The following is a 19,951-nucleotide window of genomic DNA, read 5'->3' on the forward strand; positions in this document are numbered from 1 at the left end:
TAACTTGTTTTGAAAAGCAGAAGGCTGCAAGCTATTTGTTCTGTTCATAAAACACTTTTTAGTTCCATTGTTAGCAATTAAAAAACAAACCAAAACAAACCCAAAATGCCATGCTCTCCAAAAGTCACTCTCTCTGAATTAGATGCTCAAAGCTCTTCTCAAAGTCAGACTTTGTGCAAAAAGAGTTAAATCTGCTTAAGACGTTTCTTTTAAATTAGAAACTATCAATTCTTCAGTCGTAACCCTCTTCCAGATTGCTTGTTGGCAAGAAAAGATTTCCAGGATTTTTTCCCTTTTAGTCTCATTACTTAACCCAGCAGGTTTATTTTGCAAGTCTGCCAGGAAAAGACGACATTTGCAAAGCCTTTGCCAAAACTCTGTTTGATTGCTGTGAAACATAAGCTTATTTGAGCTGCATTTTTGGTTGCACAAGATATCCATGGAAGAAGCACTTAACTAATAGCCAGCTGTTCCATCCTTGTATCTTTCTGATGTCTGATCTCCCTTCAACTAAAAAAGACTGCAAGTTCAAGGTAGAAAAGATTTCTGTCAATGCAAAATTAGAAGCACTTCAAAACTAAAGACAAAAACTTTCACTGCCTCCACTCAGTAACAATTTAACAACATTCCTTCAAGTCCCAGCATCTTCACAGCTCTCAGCCTTTAGTCTGTGAGCCAAGCTCTGGCCTGATGCCATCCCTGTAACAGATGAATCAGCAAATTAAACTGACAGTCAACTGGTGTCTTCTGCTGCTTTCAGCCTAGCTCTCTGAAAGAAAGTATTGTAAACCAACCAGTAAACCAGTTTAAATGTAAAACAAAACAAACCACCCCAAACCTCAGATTGTTTTTTTGCACATTTTAAAATACTGCAATTGTAGTGGAGACAAAATCCTGATGTTATTACGCACTTTCAATTTTTTTTGAGCAATTTCAGATGCATATCCAACTTTTGGATTCTAGCTGAGCTGTTTGAAATACAGGTATTCTGTGCTACGTCTGGTGCAAATGAAATGGCAAGCTCCAACATCAAATTTCAGAAAAAGTGAGGAGGATGGAAGTACGTGTTTTTTTCTCCTCTTTCAGGATGGATCATCTATTCTGTATATTTGCTGTGTTACAGTGAAATGAGTTATCCATAATACCTCCCATGGTATATAGATGATGCTGTTCAATGTCTGTAATGCACATAAAACCAGGCAAGAGTGTTGTCTATTTACTTTTAATTCCAAGTACAGATATCAGTAGTTATGATTAACAGCCCCATGAGATTGTTGCACTAACCAACAAGTGTCAGACATACCTCCTTTCACCCCCCTTCTATTTGTTTTGAACTGTGAAGTTACAGGATCTGTAAGAATTAGGACAGTATTTATTGCCCATGAAGTTATGCTGCAGGCATCATGAATGAATTAATAAGGCTCACTGGAGTTTACTCCATGCCAGCTGACATTCCTCAGGGTAAAATTTGTTTAGTTAAACTCAAGCATGTTTTTACTTGCTAAAATCAAGCACAAAGTTACCATGGATCATCTGATACATACTCATTTGTTAAAACACAATAACATTATTTGTTTTGCTACAAGCTATGAACCAAAGTTATGGGTCTGCCATTTAATTTCCCAACAAACTCAGCCCCTTTTTAGGAAAAAAACCAAACCAAATCATTTGAGGCCTAAAGGTAATTCTAAAATAAATCTGTGCAGGAGTCAGTATTTTTCAACAAAGACAACGCTGCTTTCTTGAAATATGACATGTATTTTGCAGCAATCCATTCTTATGGCACATACACACACAAATATATGTATATACATATATAACATATATATTCGATATAAAAAGTTATGTGCTGAATAAATTGTTTCATCATTGAACAACTGAAATGAAGGCATATGGAGAAGTCTACGGAGCCACACAAATAAATAAATCTCTCATGGTCTTGAATTAAAGAGCAGCTCCCTGTATGAGTTTAATACATTTGCTGATACTTTTTTGATAAATGCTGTCCATATTGCCTAACAAAGCAAATACAGTTACATTGTTCTGCACTCCCAGCAGAAGAAATGCATTGCTAGAATGCTCTGTGAGTTCTAAAAAGCTAAAGAGAACTCAGGGGGGCTATTTACTTATTTCCTTAAATTGTAAGAGATGAGAAAAATCTTTCTGTGAGAAACCTGACCTAGTTACCAACACCACATGGCTGCCATTTCACATTACTTGCAGCCCTAAAGTTTGTGTCTCATAGCAGAATAACAGTAATTGCAAATTATTTTAGGAAAAGCATTTCTAGAGGATGGCACCTTCCCTTGTTACTAGGGAAGACATTGAACAGGCTGACTGTCATTGAGTGGTCCAAGAGGAATGTGTACAAAGATACCCTTTTGCCAAGTCCTTGCTTTTATGCAGAGCAACATCCTGACAGATGGACACTGACAATATTAAGCCTCTTAATAAATAGACAAATATGTTGGTGAACTGTGTAGGTAAAAGAAAAAGCCACAATATACAAATACAATAAACACACAGAGCTATACAGATTAAGGCTGCAATACTAAACACTTAAGCTTATGAAATATTGAAGTAAAATTTCACCTGTGAAGCCTTTAAGTGACCACTGTATCGATGCTGCATTAATCTTATCTGATCATGTTCTACTTAAAACATGGGACCATTGCCGCAGCCAGAGCAACAGTGTGAAATTAGTGAGTAGCTAAGTTAGTGTTTTGTTTTACTCTCAATACTCACTGTATGGTTCCACAGCCTTATTTATTGACTACTAGGGCTATTCATGCCATGTAACAATCATGATGCTTGCCATGATGACAAAAGTGCACATGTATAGTCCACTATTTCAAAGTAAAACTCAGGAGTGGAAGCAGCAGTGCTGTGTGCCTATTTTATACACAGAAAGCAGAAGACTCAAGATCCCAAATTAGAAGGCATCTTTTTAATTAACCTAAATGGAATTAAAGTGTCCCCTATAGAACATTCAGGGCTGAGCTCCTCCACAGCAAATGTACAAACATATTCCCAGAGAAGCCATAAATCCTAAAGAAACAGTACATGATCACATAACCGTGGACATTATCAAGGCATAAGCAGAATTCAACTACATTATGTTAAATATTAGTGAAATTGTCATTGTAATATTAATGGCCCTTTTTGTTAGCCTATATACAGTTTTCAGTCTTTCAAGCATACCTGGACAATTTCTGCTGCAAGGCATCAAAATGTTAACACACATGACTAATTAGTTAGACCAGAGTCTCTTAAGTATACTTGATAATAGGAACTATCTGCAGGCTGTACCCAAACTGGTAACACCAATTTGTACATGGTGCTGCTCATCCCTTTGTTTTCCTCTCCTGTATCAGTTTAAGATTGAAGGTGCCCAAAAAAGAGTGTTGTACAAAGGTGGTCATCTCTCTTGGTATCTGAATGCAGAGCAAGGAGCAGTATTAATGCAGTGACAAAGCAGCTCTTCACCTTGCAAAGGAGGATGGCAAGTTAGACAGCAAACCAAAATGAGGCTTTAAACCTCCATGCTGGATAACAGGGGAAAATGGACAGGTAGTCTGAAAGAAAGTGGTTTTACAGAAGAAAGATAAAGTACTAAGTACAAAGCATGCCAAAGAAAGAGGAAGGATCCTTATGCAATGCTTAAACTTAAAATATTTCCCTCAACAAAAAAGAGAGATGATAGTGTAAGTCCACTGAGACATTTCATGCTATGCACATGTATGTAGATTGTTCTAAAGGACTTTAACTCCCTTACAGATGAAGTTATTTAATTACCGAAAGAATTCAAGCTACTTAACCTTTGCACCCTGCTAATTACCTCAGTAATTAATACATTTCACAGCTTTTGTTTCAACTCATTTCAAAAAATCCAAATCAAATGAAAAGGCAGTCACAAGACTTCCAATGTTAAGAAAAAGCCCTGTTCGAACTTACGGAGGACAAAGGGCATTTGGGGTTTGGGGTGGTTTTTTGTTTGTTTTGTTTATTTATTAGCTGATGAGAAAAAAATACAGCTGCAGGTGCCTTAAAGGCAAGTCTATAATCTGTCCTCTTAATATCACATCAGTAGTGCTAGATGTTGTAAAATAGCTATCTCTAATATGATTTATACCACAGGTTCCACTGTAATTCAGTAATTCATTTTCCTGCTGCAGTTGAGATTCCTGAACACCACAAGCTGAAATTCACCACATCTCAATCCCTGCATCCACTGCAGAAATGATTTTAAATAAACACTAGAAAATTTTTACTCCCAGGATTGCTAGTGAAGTGTTCATATCTGTGTACCTACAAATTAAAAGCGTAATGTGTTTAGAACATTTCCATTCTAGTCAGAAATTCTCCATGTCTATTATTACTCAAAGCTCAGAGAGCTCAGACCTGCAGGACTTTCACACAGAAATGGGCACAGTCTGGCCCCACAGCTGATTTCACCTTGGTACCAAATGGGAGTACCCTGTGTTCTGCTCCCTAGCCACTGCTCCAAACCACCTGGTCCCACTCTTTTAAATACCTCCAGGGATGGTGACTCCACTGCTTCCCTGGGCAGCCTGTTCCAATGCTTGACAACACTTTCAGTTAAGAAATTTCCCCTAATATCCAACCTAAACCTCTCTTGGTGCATCTGGAGGCCATTTCCCCTTGTTCTATCGCTTGTTACCTGGGAGAAGAGACCGACCCTCACCTGGCTATAACCTCCCCTCAGAATGTATCTGGCATGAATTTCACATTAACTTATTGCTGAGTACACAGTCATATGAAATGTAATTTTTCAGACTTTGGGTAATACAGAATCTACTACGTGCACTTTCCCCAAATTCAGTGAGGAGGGACTGATACACACACAATCTCAAATTACTTTTTAGATATTTAAACTGTGGTGGTAAGCACTCATGCTAAATAAAAAGCTCTATAGTAAACCTCAGAGAACACTTATAAACCATAAAGTCCAGCCCTGTCTGAGAAACTCAGAAGTTCAGAAAGATTAACGATTTAAACACAAATCACTGAAAGGCAGTCACAATTCCAGCTGCTGCACCTGCTTTAGTCCATTGCTCCCCTGCTGTCTGAATGCACTGGGCTTCTCAATGCCGAGAGGAAGAAGATATCCTGCACACACTAAATTCTGTATGAGCTCATGTATCAGGGCACCAACACATGGAATAACTTAACATTACTTCAATGCTTGCCATTTATGACAAGCAGTTGCTTTCCATATGTATTTAAAATTTCAGGTTAAGTATATTTACTGCATTTTAAACCAGCAAGAAACACATTCTCAGGAAGATTCTCAGGTTAAAATTACTTCAAAGTTGAACCAGTGGTCTTAAAATACTGCAGAAGTTATTCATAACGAAAATAGAGATATTATTAAACTGCACCTAAGCCTTAGGTAAAGGGAATTAAGTGCACGTGTTGGCTGCTAACGGAAAATAATTGAGGTGTATTTTTGAGGTACCACTGATAAATTTGTCCATTATTTTCATTAACATATAATCATGTAAAATGTCTCAGAAGCCCAATTTTATTTTCAAGCACTTTAAAACTTTAAACATATTTATAAGACTTGCCCATGTTTTAAAAATTAACCCATTCCAAGTACCAGTGGTTTTTAAGAGTACATTTTAGATGGCCTATAAAGACTCCACAAGCGCAAAGACATCTACAGGAACCTCCCTTTAAGAGTCTATCAAGGTTCTTTTTAGACCAGCAACCTGAACAGTCGAAGTTGGATGACAACAAAATTCAAGGAAACCATGAAAAACAAGAGCTTAACATCGATTCAAAGCATTCACTGAGGACTCTCAAAGTTAACTGCACAGAACAGTTGAGGGGCTGAAGTGGTTGAAACACAAATACTTCAGGTTATACCAACCTATTCATTAAAATAAAATACTGGGCTTACTTGACAGTTAAGACAAGCTGAAGTCTCTCCCATTTTTCCCACCATTTCCAGACTATTTGGATGAAGTCTAGACCCTTGTAAGTCACAGGATCATTGAAACAGCACTTACTCCATATAAACCTCTCCAAATGAAAGGCCAACTTTATAAACACACAAAGCTGAACAGAATCCAAAGGCAAACTTATCTAGCAAGACAGGAATCTTAAGAGCCAGAAGTTGTAAGCCAAAAGTTAGTTCTGAAGTTTCTTGTGTTCATCAGCTCTAAGAGTGCACAGTGTTTATCTTTTACCACACACTTCACAAGTACGTGCTTCACATTTGACAGAAATGCTGAGACCACTTGCAGTGCAACTTGGCAACAGAAAGTTTTGTCTCCCAGATGTCCAACTAAAGGAATATCAACCATTTAATCAATTCTTTTTAACTACCTACTTTGAACAGCAAATCCCAACAGAACATAGATTGTGTTTACTGCCCATTATAGTTTTCAGGTGCTTATAGCCTGGAAATCAGTTTACAGCACAGCATATTGCAAAAAGCTAGACAAATTAGAGCCATTTAAACCGCCACTGTCATTAACCTGTTACTGGCTTTAAGATGACATTGTGGCAGTCCAACAGTAAGAGTGACACAGAGCCCACTGGAAGCCAAGAACCTTCCCCTGGCAAGGATCAGGTCCAGCTGGCACAGACAGGCACAGCAGGGTGACTGTGCAACTGTTCCCTTGCATTTGTCAGGCTGCAGCTTCCACTTCAAGCTATAGAGAGCAATCTGATTTTATACAAGGACAAACCTTTTCTATGCATAATAAATCGGAGAGACTGCCAATGTGTGAGTGCATGAATAACCAAATAAAGTGAAGATTCTTGGACATTACTATAAGCAGCAAAATGAGAAGTTTAAGGCATTTGACTCCTGTTTCCCAAGGCTTCTGGTTTGTGCGTTTTAAGCATGCCATATTCAGTTGGAAAGTTAGAAGCAGCTCCAAAATTGCCCATAAAAATACTGCCCTTTTCCCTACTTAGTTTTTCAGAGGAAAATAAGTGGAAGAGGAAACAAGTCTTTCTATATTATGAAAGATTCATAGGTCCTTCAGGGTAACACTTTAACAATTAAAAAATTGGAATGCATATTCTCCCTGGCCACATAAACACTACTGATTACCACATGAAATTTGAGGAGCTGCTCATTAGCTGAATTCAGCTAATCAAATGTATATTTCATAAATAGAAAATCTAATGGACCAATGTTATATCAATCAGTTTTGGACTAGGTTTTAATGGTTACCATCCATGATATTACCTAACTCAGGAACATTGTTTTAAAGAGCACTGGGGGATGAAGAGATACATTTTATTCCCTACACACTCAAACCGGATTTTTGAATCTGTGAGAAATCCAATACATTCCCAGGGTACTGATGAAGAAGTTTTTAGCCCATTTAAAATACTGAAGCCAGGGGAGTTAGATGCAACAGAAACAGCATAGCATAGCAGAAACAGCTTATGCAAAGTGCCACATTTTGAGAGGTCTGCTAAAGGTTAAGCATGATAATTAATTATTTGAAATATGAAAGACAACTATCACAATTTCAATACTACCCTTAGATACAGTTACACAAAACTAGTAGTATAGACAAATCATATTTCAAGTTGTCTTGTAACATCTATGAAGCTGAACAAAATTAAAAGGCATTGGAGATAAATTGTTAAGAAACCAGGTAGATTCACTAACTGGTTATCTTGAGCATGCACATCAAGGGAGGACAGCAGATCAGTCTTTAAACGATCTGCTGTTCAAGTCTCTAACTTTATGTTAGTTCAGACAAATATCCAGTATTTGATCACTGCTGCAACAGAGAAATAAAGACACCTCCCAGGTATGAACTGGGTTTCAGAATCTGATAGACCCAGAATCACTTAACGCTCCATGCAGATAATTACAAAACCAGTCCCATTTTCGTTGCTTTTTCACACACCAGTTCCTTATTATAAAGATGCAAAGTAAGTCTGGATGTTTTTACAGTGCTTAAGACTCATCTATTATGGAAATCTGAACACTTTAGGGGAAACTTCCATACACTCTTCATGTCCTTGATCCATTTATGTCCCACAGATGTTTTTGTTGCACTCATGTTTTCTTAACTATATGTATTAATACCAGCTCAAAGTCAGAAACCTCTCTAAGAGGTAAGCATAGAAGCACACCTGTAGCAACATCTTGCCTTGTATTCATATTGTTTCACAGGCCCCCAAGGCTTTTTATAAAGTCCAGAAGATGCAGACATTTATATAAACAGGTTAATAAACTGGCCACATTATTAGTTTTTCCTAGGTTCTTCACTTAAGCACATCTCGCTAAATCACAAATACAAACAGTGACTTTTATTACCTAAACAGTTCATTAAAGAATTTAAGATCAGGAAATGGAATAACAAAATTGATTTTATGATGTATTTATTACAGAAAAAAAACCCCAAGCCAACAAAATACCAAGAATTTTAAGCAATTTTACAGTAAAAATCACACAATTTTTGGTAATTGAGGTTGCTATAGTTTATCAGCTTGGTTGGCTCACTGCTTTCAGTATATGAGCTTCCACTAACCTGATTTCATAAAAACCTATGAAAGACTATAATCACTTGAGCTTTCAAACAAATAACGTTTCCCAGCACACAGGCCACAGGACAAGCCTCCCTGTTTGTCAAAACAGAAAAAAAGACACAGAACAGTGCCAGAAAGATTCAGTTTCAGTATTTTGTAGACATTCAGTTTTTTCCAAAATATGTAGCTGCTATAATGAAAACAAGAAAAAAAACAAAACCAAGCCAAACAACAGAACAATAACAACAAAAAAAGTAGTGGTGATAATGTATATGCCAAGCATTTACACAATGGCTAAGTAACTGAGGTGACAGCAATGGCAAATTTACTGTAGCACCATCTAGGAAGGCTTTATTTGACATAATTCTTTATCTGGAACTTCTCATTAGAAATTATAACATTCTTACATCTATATGTAGATGAAGAAACAATGATTCTTGCTGCTATGGAGCAACTGCTGTAAGGAGGCTGCTGGTGAGCTCTCAAAATCCTCTGCAGAGCTAGGAATGTATTAGGAAGTATGATAAACACTCCCAGGATGTTAATAAGGAATTAGAGAGATGCACTGATTGTGCATCCAGACCCTGAAAGCTTCTCTATTTGAGCTTAGTAAGAATAGATGATGGTCAACTCAGTGGGGTTTTCTAATCTGTTTTATTCCTTTTTAGAACTTAATCATGGGAATTCTTTCTGTATAGCTCTTAAGTGCAACAAGACTTCAGCCAGTTAATCAGAAGTGCTACATATATTGCTGTTCTCACTGGCTCCACAGCATTGGGTGCAAGTGTTTCAGTAAGTGGGGATAACACCACCAGAACATATCCCACATGGATCATCTATAATGGCCTACTTCCAGCCAGTGCTCCCTGAAATAAGCGTATGGGTCAGTACTCAAATATAAACCCAAAAGAACTACAAAAAACTACAGAAACTACAGAGCTTGTGGATTCAACTACAGTCAATCAAATATCTTTAAAGAACCCCACCCCGAAACACAAATAAACCACCCCCAAAACAACATAAAATCCCCAAACCACAAATAAACCCAACCGAAAACCCACACACACCAAAAAGACTGTCCTCCCACATAACTAATAGTAATATTTTCAAATGTTTAAATAAAAATTTAAAAACTTAGGTCTGGAGAGATTGCACATTGTTCATACACAGACTGTAAGCACATTAGCAGTCCATGCTCTTCGGACACTATTATTTTGCATGTGTTCTACAATGCATCAAAAGGCTTCTCACTGCTTTTGTTCCTTGCAAATATAAGCCAAACTAAATGTGCATCAGTCCAAAGGGTATTTGGAGCCATAGACCACAAAAGACTTTGATAGTTCTACTCTGTGCAAAGTAACAGTAAAAAACCTCAATAAATACTGCACCAAATGAAGAAACCAGGACTACTCTACCTACAGGTTCAGGTACTTGGAGGATCATGGAATGAAACACAAAAATCTCATCCAAGTCCAGTTTGGGCTTGTCTTTGCTGCCACACATGTGCTACTGCTATGGAAGTCCAGTTCCTCCAAGCAAGTCAGTGGTTTTGCCATCAGAGTCACAGACCCTGCTGGCTCAGAGCATTCTGCAGGAGCCAGCTAAAGTCTTAATGCTAAAGTAAATTCAGTAACACTTACCTATTTGTACTTGCTCTGGCTGGCTCAATGAAACAAATGCTGATGTATCATCAATCCATGAAACCTGAATGTTACCTAGAAAAAGCAGAAGAAATTATTATGACCATTTTTATTTTAGACTCAGTCACAGATTTTTATCTGATGTGCCATGACATAAAAGAGCCAACTAAGAGTAACTTGCACCTCAGGCTTTTGTCCATAGGTGTGTAGTTCACACCCAGTTGCACAAGGGCCTGGAACTGTTCAGAAAATTAGGGCTGCACGTGCATCCTGTACACCCTCAGACCCTCCCATCCTCCCTTCATGGCTTCTATATAATTCTACTAAATAAATTGAAGACATTTTCTGGGAATTTCAGCCCTTTACTCAAATAAATAACAGCTCTTTGAGTGATGATAAATTCCAGTCAAGCAGCTGGTAGTAGGTAGAAGACTGATCACATCAATGGAGAACTCCAGTATTGGGACACTAAATCTTCAAACACTGGTTTGTTTGAATTCCACTATACATCATTTCCTGGATGTGAAATAAAAACTTAATTTGAGTCAATATGAGGACAAATGCACAAAATCATGGACCTCATTTGGAAGCTGTTACAATGGAACAGTGACTGGAAATAAGTTCCTCTATTCATCAAGTGTTAGTGCCTTTTCTATGTGAATGGCACTAGCACTAAAAGAGCTCATAATCAAACAAAAGTAGAGGAAAGGATTCCCATTCCAGACACAAGGTCTGAAATCCATTTACATCTCCTGTCCTTATCTAAGTGCTTTACTGTTAGTACAAGTCACATATTGAAAATTGGTGCCTTTTTTTCACGTAGACTAGAAAAATCAAGTTATATATAATGTTACACCACCATTTAACCTTCAGACATTACAAGGTTAAAAACAATGATGCAAAAGGGCTTAAAATACATTTATTCTCAGTTGTTTAATCTATTGAAATCTAATTTAGTCTACAGGTTACAAGGTTATAGAAGTCTCTTCTGAAATCCAGCCAGATTATAAACAGATTTTCTAATTATAAGAAAATAAAAGCCTAGATAGATTTCGTTCACATGCTATACATTTGAGTAGCCAGCTATTTAGGAGTTTAAGTTATAATCATTTTGATCATTGCCAAAACCATAATTAATTCAGTATGGTTTCTGACATCTCCCTGTACTGAAGGGCTAAGGGTGATATCAAGATGAGCCTACACCATGAAGTTAGAATTTCTTTAAACATTTTTTAGGGCACATAAATTCAATTTCTAATAGTTCTGTCTTTGAAGAACATAGAACTTTGCTGCCTATGGGTAAGGGTCTTTACTGTAGGGAGAACATCCTTTTGGCAGGACACTAACTTTCACAATACAAGGAAAGTCCGATCTGACTCAGGACTGCAGCTCAAAACTGTAGCGCATTTGGCAGGACCCTGACACTGAGCTTCCCTTACAGGACAGAAATTACTGTACAAATTCATATTGCTCCACATGCATTGACAAGTCATTGCTCCAAAACTCTTCATGTATCAAGTTCTCCATTTCTGTATTACTAATTACAAAATTTTCTAAACAATTATTTGAGACATCTGAGACCATATTCTGTTATAACTCTGGAACACAGAAGTGCTGTTCAGATTGTGTCCCTTTCCTATATATACAGTTAATTAATTTCAATCTACCTGAGTGGACTGAAAAAGATCAGAAAGAAAAACTCTCCTGAATATTTTGCAATTGTGCCCTCAGTGAAAAATAAGAAAGAACATCAGTGACAGACGAAAAAAAAAACCTCCTAAAGGAATTCAGCTACTATTCAATTGGACTTTAGCATCCATATTTTCACTAAGTACCAAATAAAAATAAATTAATAAAAATCCAACCTATTGGTGGCACATCATTTCAGTATCAGATCCTTATTCATTGTCACAGAAAGGCTGCTACTCTCTATATGACCCCTGACTTTGTATTTTTGGCTAATAGAGGGTTTCAATGCCTGCCAACATATGGTGCCTTTATACTCATATTTATACATTTTAAATACAGAATTTAAAGAAAGTCAAACATTAAATAGCAGACACTGAGTTACAATCTGAAGTGAACCACAACAAATGCTCTTATGCAACTCTCCATGCTTAAGAGATGCTCTCTTCAGACTATGCCACGATTCATCATTATTAAGAAGTAAGAATTTAGGAGAGATAAAATTAGTAAATTAAATCATTCGGCAATGCTGCTAAGCACTCAGTAAATATTGTGCATTTCAAAAGTATGGTGAAATGCAAATAAAGACCTGGAAAGCAAATGCATCTGTACCTGCAGTACAATATTTAGCAATCACTAGAGCCCCGTGCCAGCTCACTGCAAGGCCAGTCCAGTTAAGCCATGGACAGCAATGTAATGGAATACCAGCTCTAGAGAAATAAACCAAGAAACTTCTCTCTCTGCACTTCTAGAATACATCAAGAGTCTTCAATACTTTGAAGAATGCCACTGGCAGACTACGACATGAAGGTGCAAGTAACATATATTTCTTCTATAAATACATATGAAAATTCTCTATGTATCAACTAAAACATGCAAACAAGATTAAATCCACAGAATAAAATTATACTGATGGATTACATCACTGAAGCATTTTCCTTTTTATACTCAGTTCTAATACATTTCCTACATGGCTTTTACTGGTAATTAAGCAGTAGCTTTTATAATACTTTGATAATATGAGTTTCAATTAAAAGCCCAAAGACATTCATTTAAGTAGAAGTGAAGGCTATACATTAAAGCTGTATTCTAGCAAATCATATTTTAATTACTTCGTATTTCACATCAGCATGACCAAATAAACAACACCAATTTAAGATTCTAAAGTGTTCTAAGAGACTGCATAGTGCTGCAAGTACTTGTACAGTGAAACTACATTCACCCCTGAGACTATAAAAACATCTTGCATGAACAGGTGTCCATTTGGTATGCAGGCAGTCCTGAAGGATTTCAGAATCATGAACACCCCTTCTAGAGTAGCAAAAGTAAACCAGTTCCAAGTGTGACACTGCAGCCATTTCAGCTGTTTCATTGCTTTCATTAGAAGCTTCATGGAAGATTATAACTTTGCCTCAATTAATTCTAAAATAATTCTTCTGTAAAATTCGATTAATACTGCTTGATTTTAAAACACTTTTTTTAAACTGATGTAATATATTAGGATAATTCATGTCTCGTACTGCCTTTTTTTTTTTGCTTTTGGCAAATCACTGAACCTCATGCTGCTCCACTCTGCCCCTGACCACCTACAACTGGAAAAGCATGGGTACCTTCTGTATGCCAGAATTTTGGAAGGAATAACCTGCAGTTTGTTTTGAGACGCCATGGCAATTAGACCTAAACAACAATATTGAGTAATTATCGAACCTGGAGTTTGTAAACAGAAATATGAAAACATTCGGCTCTAAAATCTGGAGAAGTGCGAGAATTGACAATTCCCAGCCCGAGCATTCCGCGGTGGGCAAGTGCGCCCCCTGGCGGCGGTGCGCGTCCCCTGACACAGGGAAAGCCGGGGAACTGAGTGGTTGAAAACCCATGGAAATTCGGTCCAAACGATGTTCTCATCCCGGAACGGCAGCTCCGGGAGAATTCCTGTCATTTCTACATTCTCACATTCTACATTTCCCAGTCGGGACTATTAAATTCTATCTACTACACCGGCCCCTGCTGCAGTGAAGATGAAATGGTCAGAAAGAACTGAGGGAGTTTTATACAGGTCCAGAGAATGTGCATGTAGTACAAAGCCACAAGAGTAAGGAGCAGAAGACCACCATCAATTAGTTCAGCTCCCCAAGTCCCTACATTTTATACTTAGTAGAGCAACACCACAACTACTGGTCCTCAGTTATGAAATACCCTTTCTGCTGTTTCTTCTGGCTTGGGTGCTGTTCACAGTATTGAAAAATTGGTTATTTTCAAGCTTGCTTGCTTGCCTAGACTCACACATCCTGGAGTTTGGTTTTATGCAGACTGCAGGATGAACCTTGTTCCTAAAGCCTCGCTCTGCCTCACACCAATCCCCATTTCCTTTATCCACCTATATAAACTCTTACCTCCTTTCAGGAGAAGCTGTAAATAAAAGGATAAAAGATCCACAATATATTCAAAAAGCACCACATAAAGATTTCTAAAGAGCAGTTAATAAGAACAACAACTTTCAACACATCACTACAAAGTCCACACCATTAAAAAATTACAAAAAGACATTCATCATTATGTACACCAGGAGTAAGTCTGCACCCACAGACTAAAAATAACAAACCAGAAGTACTTGTCAATAATAACAACAACAAAAAAAGAAAGACAGACTGTATCACTCACCAAAGGCACTAAAAAGCTGGTATAGATCACTAGTCTTCCACTCTTTGGGAAAAGTAACATGAAGAACATTATCTCGTTTTGGCTGCACTACAAAACAAAAATGCTTTTGTTAAAGTAAGAGTCACTACTAGTATCTTTAGAATATCCTAGAACAGTCATCTAACATGGTCATGTAGCTTTTTTTTTTCCCAGTTTCCTTTTTAAATAAGAAAACAGGCCAAGATTTATGCAACTAGATAAGGCACAGCAAGAATGTGCATGCACTTAGGCATGAAAGACATACTAAATCCTACTAGCTCATCTGTATAAGAATTGAAACAGCATTTCCTGCAGTGGGGAAATGCCCACAAAACTAGTCCTTCCCATCCCTTGCATCAAACCAAGTTCAAGGACAGAAGGAAAAAAAAAAAAAAAAAAAATCAACAGCCTCTTCACGCTCCACCTTTAAAAAATTCTTAGCAATGATTCAATTTTGCCATTTTTCTGTCAATAAAAAACTTCCTGTGAAAATGTTCAACTCAGTTTTCATGTAATATTAGGTACAAGCTAGAATATACACACTGACTTTTTATTTCTACTACAAAAACTTATTACTCAAAACTACACCAGGAAAAAAAGACAGCTTATCAAGGCCAACATCTAAAGAAACGCAGAAGTCTTTAGGGTATATTGAAAGTCATTTTAAGCTTTGTCAACTTGAGAGACAGAATCCAAATCAAACTGCTGGAAGAGGTAAGAGTACAGCAGAAATTATCACATTATTATTACATATCTTACACACTTCTCCTAACTGAAGTTCCTTTCACTAGAGAGGTGAGCTTTTACAGCCTGTGAATTCCTATCATATTTTAAAAAGAAACAAGTGGAACACTGTATTTTCAGGGGCAAAGATACTGAAATATTTTACATTTTCCTACAAAACTATTTGCAGATCATTAATTAAGCCTCTCCCCAGGTATCTGCAGAGATCTATCTTGTAATGTACGACACATTGCTAAATCTTACATGGTGTTTTACATTGGACAACAGAGGCCGAACCATTAAAGTCGAGTGCTCCACTTCGCATTGTAGTGCTCCAGTTTGTTCAAGGTAACTCAAGGGTTAACTACACACAGCTTGATGTGATCAGATTTTAATCTGACCACCTGGTAACACTCTAAGGAAAAGCTTCTCTCTTCTTTTGGTATAGCAACATTGGGACTGTTTTTCATTTTAGTGAATGAACTAGCGACTTACCCTCCTGAATTTTTTTGTAATACAAACTTTTCTAGTTTCTGATCTCCTTAGCTTTCAGCACTAAAACTGGAGAGCTTTCCAAGATGTATCTCATTCATAGAGCAGGTGTCCAAAATCAGACCATCAACCACTTGTTATTGCTAAATAATTTAATCTGTTTCACCTAAACAAGTGGGTTAGCTTGAACTGGCCATAAAATCCCTAGTAATAAATTACAGGTGTACATGAGCATTGAGAGCTCAGGCAGGCTGGACAGAGACAAGTAATTAAGGAAAGCAATCCCTTCATGAGCACAGGTGAAATCCTGTTCCCTAAATCTGCTACTTAAACAGAAAGGACACAAAATTTTTTAAAGACAAAACCTCAATTTTTTTGCACTATGCAATTCAAAAACCAAAACCCCGTAAGCAACAGAAGATCAATTCAGTGCTGCACAGCTTACTAAACAGAGAGCAACTCGAAGTTTAATTATTTGTAATCCAGTAGTAGAAAATCACAGCATGAACAACTCCAGTTTCAGTTATTACAGCCTTTTTATATTGATTAGAGAAAAGAAACTATTCCTAACATTTCTGTATCTGTTCATTCCTAAATTCACTGTGAATCTGCTGTTAAAATCTCCAACTTCTACCTTGGGCAAAAACTATTTGATTCCTTTTCTGCTTTGCAGTCATTTTGCGCAGCAACTTCATTCTTTTAAATGAGTTTCTAACACACAGTAACAAAAGAAGATGATGAAATTCACATATTCAATACTATTTAACTTAGCATATGTTATTGAAATCCATTATTTCAGGAAAAATTGCACAAACCTGCTATTTCACTACCTGACAAACAGAAACACACAACTTACAACAGTCACTCAGTGAGCTGTGCCTCATCTCTTTTTTAAAAATAGACTCCAAGTGCACCTCCCACAGAAACATGGCTGTACTCTTTAGGTGGCTTTGCTTCTCTGCAAAACAGTCCCCCGCAGACAACCACCAGACAGCTTCCTCAACCTACAGTAGTGTTTCCATCTCAGAATAGCAACAGAAGTGTCTAAAACAGCCAGCTCAACATGCCACCCCCTACAAGTGCTTTCTGTTTCGAGGTTTAGAAAGCCTCGCTGGCTCAGGTTCTCCCTAACATCTGCATCAGTCTGTTCTACAGGAGTGGCTTTCAGATAAAAGAGACAGACTTTCAGAGGCAGACTCTTTTTTGGCAACCCTTCTTGGCAAAGTATCAAAACAATCCTGTAAGTCGGCCAGCAAGTGGAAGTAGCATCTTTACAAATTAGTAGCTTTGGCATTCTCTCAATGACCCAAAGTATTTACCCATTCTTCCACTCAGTATCCAACAGTTGGGGAAGGAAGATGCAATGTAATTAGATTACCATTCCAACAGAGCCAGAGCTCAGTGATCTCACCACCTAACTGAATTTAAAATTAAATATATGCCCTTACAGCATGTATTTTTCTCTCCAACAGTTACTTCCATCTCTCTAGAACTGCATTCTGTTACTATTACACTGGTATCTAACAGAGTCACACTCCAGTCTGAGCTTTCTGATGCAAGGAGTGGAAAATGTATCCACATCAGTATTGCTTCCAAATGGGTATAATTTTCAAGACATTGTGTATTTGACTCAATATAAAATGAAGCTTTTATCTAATCAAGGACCAGACTGACCTCCAGGGCCCCACATTCTCCTAAGTCAAGGCATCAGTGGGAACACTCATGCAAAGCTTTCCCCCTCATCATGAAACATCCCATAATAGTATAAGGACATTCAGATTAGTAAAATCTGTTTGCATTTAAATGTATTATTATAAACTAATTACAGCTCCAGGTTTGTAAACTGAAATAACCTGAAATGTAAAAGTATTTTAAAGTAACATTTTTCCATTATCCTAATCCCATGTGGCAAAAGAATTCTGATGTTTAGGTTGAAGTCAAGGAGAGGTACTGCTGCACATCACTTGAGAAACAAAGTGGCCACAAGATTTTCAGAACCATTTTCTATTCACTAGAACACACACCTCCTGTATTTACTGCTGGGGTGAGGGGACAGTGTTAAGATCCCACTTTTTATGTGATACAGTACATAAGAATAGTAACCCAAATAACAATAAAGCTGCTAATTTCAAACTCTCTCATTTAGTAACAACTTAATTTGTTCTCATCAACCCCCTTTATAATGCAGATTCTCTGGTCAAAGTTGAAGAATTTCTGGGTTTACTGTTTTGTTAAAGAAAAAAAAAGGAGCAGACACATTGAAATCATTTCATAAGTAGCTAATAGCCTAAATACAGCTAATAGATATGCTGATATCCATTCTTTAGATATACATAATTAATCTTTGCACTTCCTCCTCCAGGAAGTTTGTCAGAATGGCACTAAGTTTACAATGAAAGAAGCTACTTACAGTCTGGTCCTTCCAAATTGAGATACGGTATGTCCATTACTCTCATAAGAAACAGCCTAGAAGCAAAATGGAAAAGAACCATCAGCAAATTTCTGCCTGAAGACCTTTTCCTTTTAATAGTTTGTTCACGTTTCTTATGAAAAAGCAGAATTAACCATCCCAAACTTATCTTAAGCTATGTTAAAACAAACAGACCCTCTAAGGGCTAACAACCAGATTCAAAAAGTTACTTGGCATCATGACAGCAATTCTACATATTCAAGAAAACAAGGACAAAAAAGGCCCCAATTGTTACTGCTGAAAACAATAAAGACAAATGGGAAAGGAACATTAAGAAGCGGCAGCTCTGTGCAGTAAGAGACCCTTGCACAGTGGATAGTGCAAAAGCTGCCATCATTCTAAATTTACATAAACCTCTCCATTTTCTGAGCACTTCATCCTGCTTTAGACAGAATGGATCTTAAAACCCTAAAACTGCAAAAGCCATCTTGACTTCTCTGGAGATAACTGGAATGAGTCTTTTCCTCTATAACACATAACTGAAGAGTTTCTCAAAACATTCAAGAAATGCTTTCAATAAAAGCTATTATTCAGCTCTGAAAACTATTTCCTTCCAAAATAAGATGAACAGGTTAAAATCCTGTCATAGGTACAGGTGTCACATTGATGTCACAAAACATTTGCTGTGCATAGTGTTCACTGGAAGGCTAAAATAAGTAATGTTTTCCATCATAACTTTAAAAAGCTTCTAAAATGCTTATCAGATTACAGTTACAGCATTCAACTAAATACTAACTGATGTAAACAGCTGATAAAAACATTTTAAGTGTACAGACTGATCTGTAGTTCCCTAGAGATTCTTTGTATCATACTCCACTCACTAGTAGTTTCTAAGAGTTTGAGTATCATGCCCTTTCAGCGATTCCCTGTATCACTGAAAAGTCTTCTGGAATGCAGTTGTTAACTTGGCTTTGCTATAAATAGAAGAAAGAAAAAAAACCCCAAACAGAGGTAAAATATACTGCAAGGCAGGTTCATGTGTGAGCCACAGGGTGTGAGAACTGGCACCAATTGTGCCAAAACTGTCCCACCTCAGTTATCTTTGGAGTCTCAGGGAAGACACAGTATAACATGCACTGCATCCTCCTGAGCACTGCAGCACCTAAAAGGATCTTTATCAATAAAAATTACAAACATCTGCATCAATTACTTCAGAAACTTCACCCATTCCAGCACAGCACTGAGTAATGAAGACATTCTACAAAGAAGCCAGAGTTTCTTTTTATGTTTGACTTTAGGTGCCACACTTCTGTAGACTTGGCTTCATCATAGCTGTCTGTCTAAACTGGACAGGAGTGGCACCTTGGGAACAAAACTGGCTTTAAACACAGCTCCCACAAGGAAACCAAGGAAGATATCCTTACTCTGACATATCCAAGAGAGCCAGGGTAATTGTGAGAGCACTGTTGGCTCAAAAATGAAACAAAAAACCGCCATCCACCCAGAAAATAAAGAGGCACAGTGATCACACCACAAGGGTATCTTTTGTGGAATTAAAGGAAGGGGGAAAACAAAGAGGGAGCATGGGACACACCCTCCAAGGAACAATAGAAGGGATGTGACTACATTCCACCTCCGGTGGAAGACATCAGGCAGGATCACAACACCATAGCAGTGCACCCAGCTGGGCAGAAAAGAACTGGGATCTGTGCTCTGCCAGCAAGATGGACTGCAGACTGCCAGAAGACGCTCAGTTTGATTTATTACCTACAATCTGTGCTCACATCTTCAT

The 19,951-nt window shown here is 37.5% G+C and overlaps 1 protein-coding gene across 3 annotated transcripts in view; it reads right to left on the reverse strand.

Annotated features, from left to right (window-relative positions):
* Positions 1 to 19,951, reverse strand: part of PARN (poly(A)-specific ribonuclease) — a 47,955-nt gene that overhangs the window by 8,282 nt on the left and 19,722 nt on the right. For all 3 annotated transcript variants that reach the window (XM_042037195.1, XM_042037197.1, XM_042037196.1), the window contains 3 exons: positions 18,160 to 18,215; positions 14,517 to 14,603; positions 10,170 to 10,244 (listed from right to left, as the gene is read on the reverse strand). In XM_042037195.1, coding sequence (XP_041893129.1) covers positions 10,170 to 10,244; positions 14,517 to 14,603; positions 18,160 to 18,215 — 218 coding nt within the window. The remainder of the gene's footprint in view (positions 1 to 10,169; positions 10,245 to 14,516; positions 14,604 to 18,159; positions 18,216 to 19,951) is intronic.

Source organism: Corvus kubaryi, unplaced genomic scaffold, assembly GCF_017639235.1.
Source record: "Corvus kubaryi isolate FWS band 111438036 unplaced genomic scaffold, C.kubaryi_AGA036_p1.0 37387, whole genome shotgun sequence".
In the NCBI taxonomy this organism is placed as follows: Eukaryota; Metazoa; Chordata; class Aves; order Passeriformes; family Corvidae; genus Corvus; species Corvus kubaryi.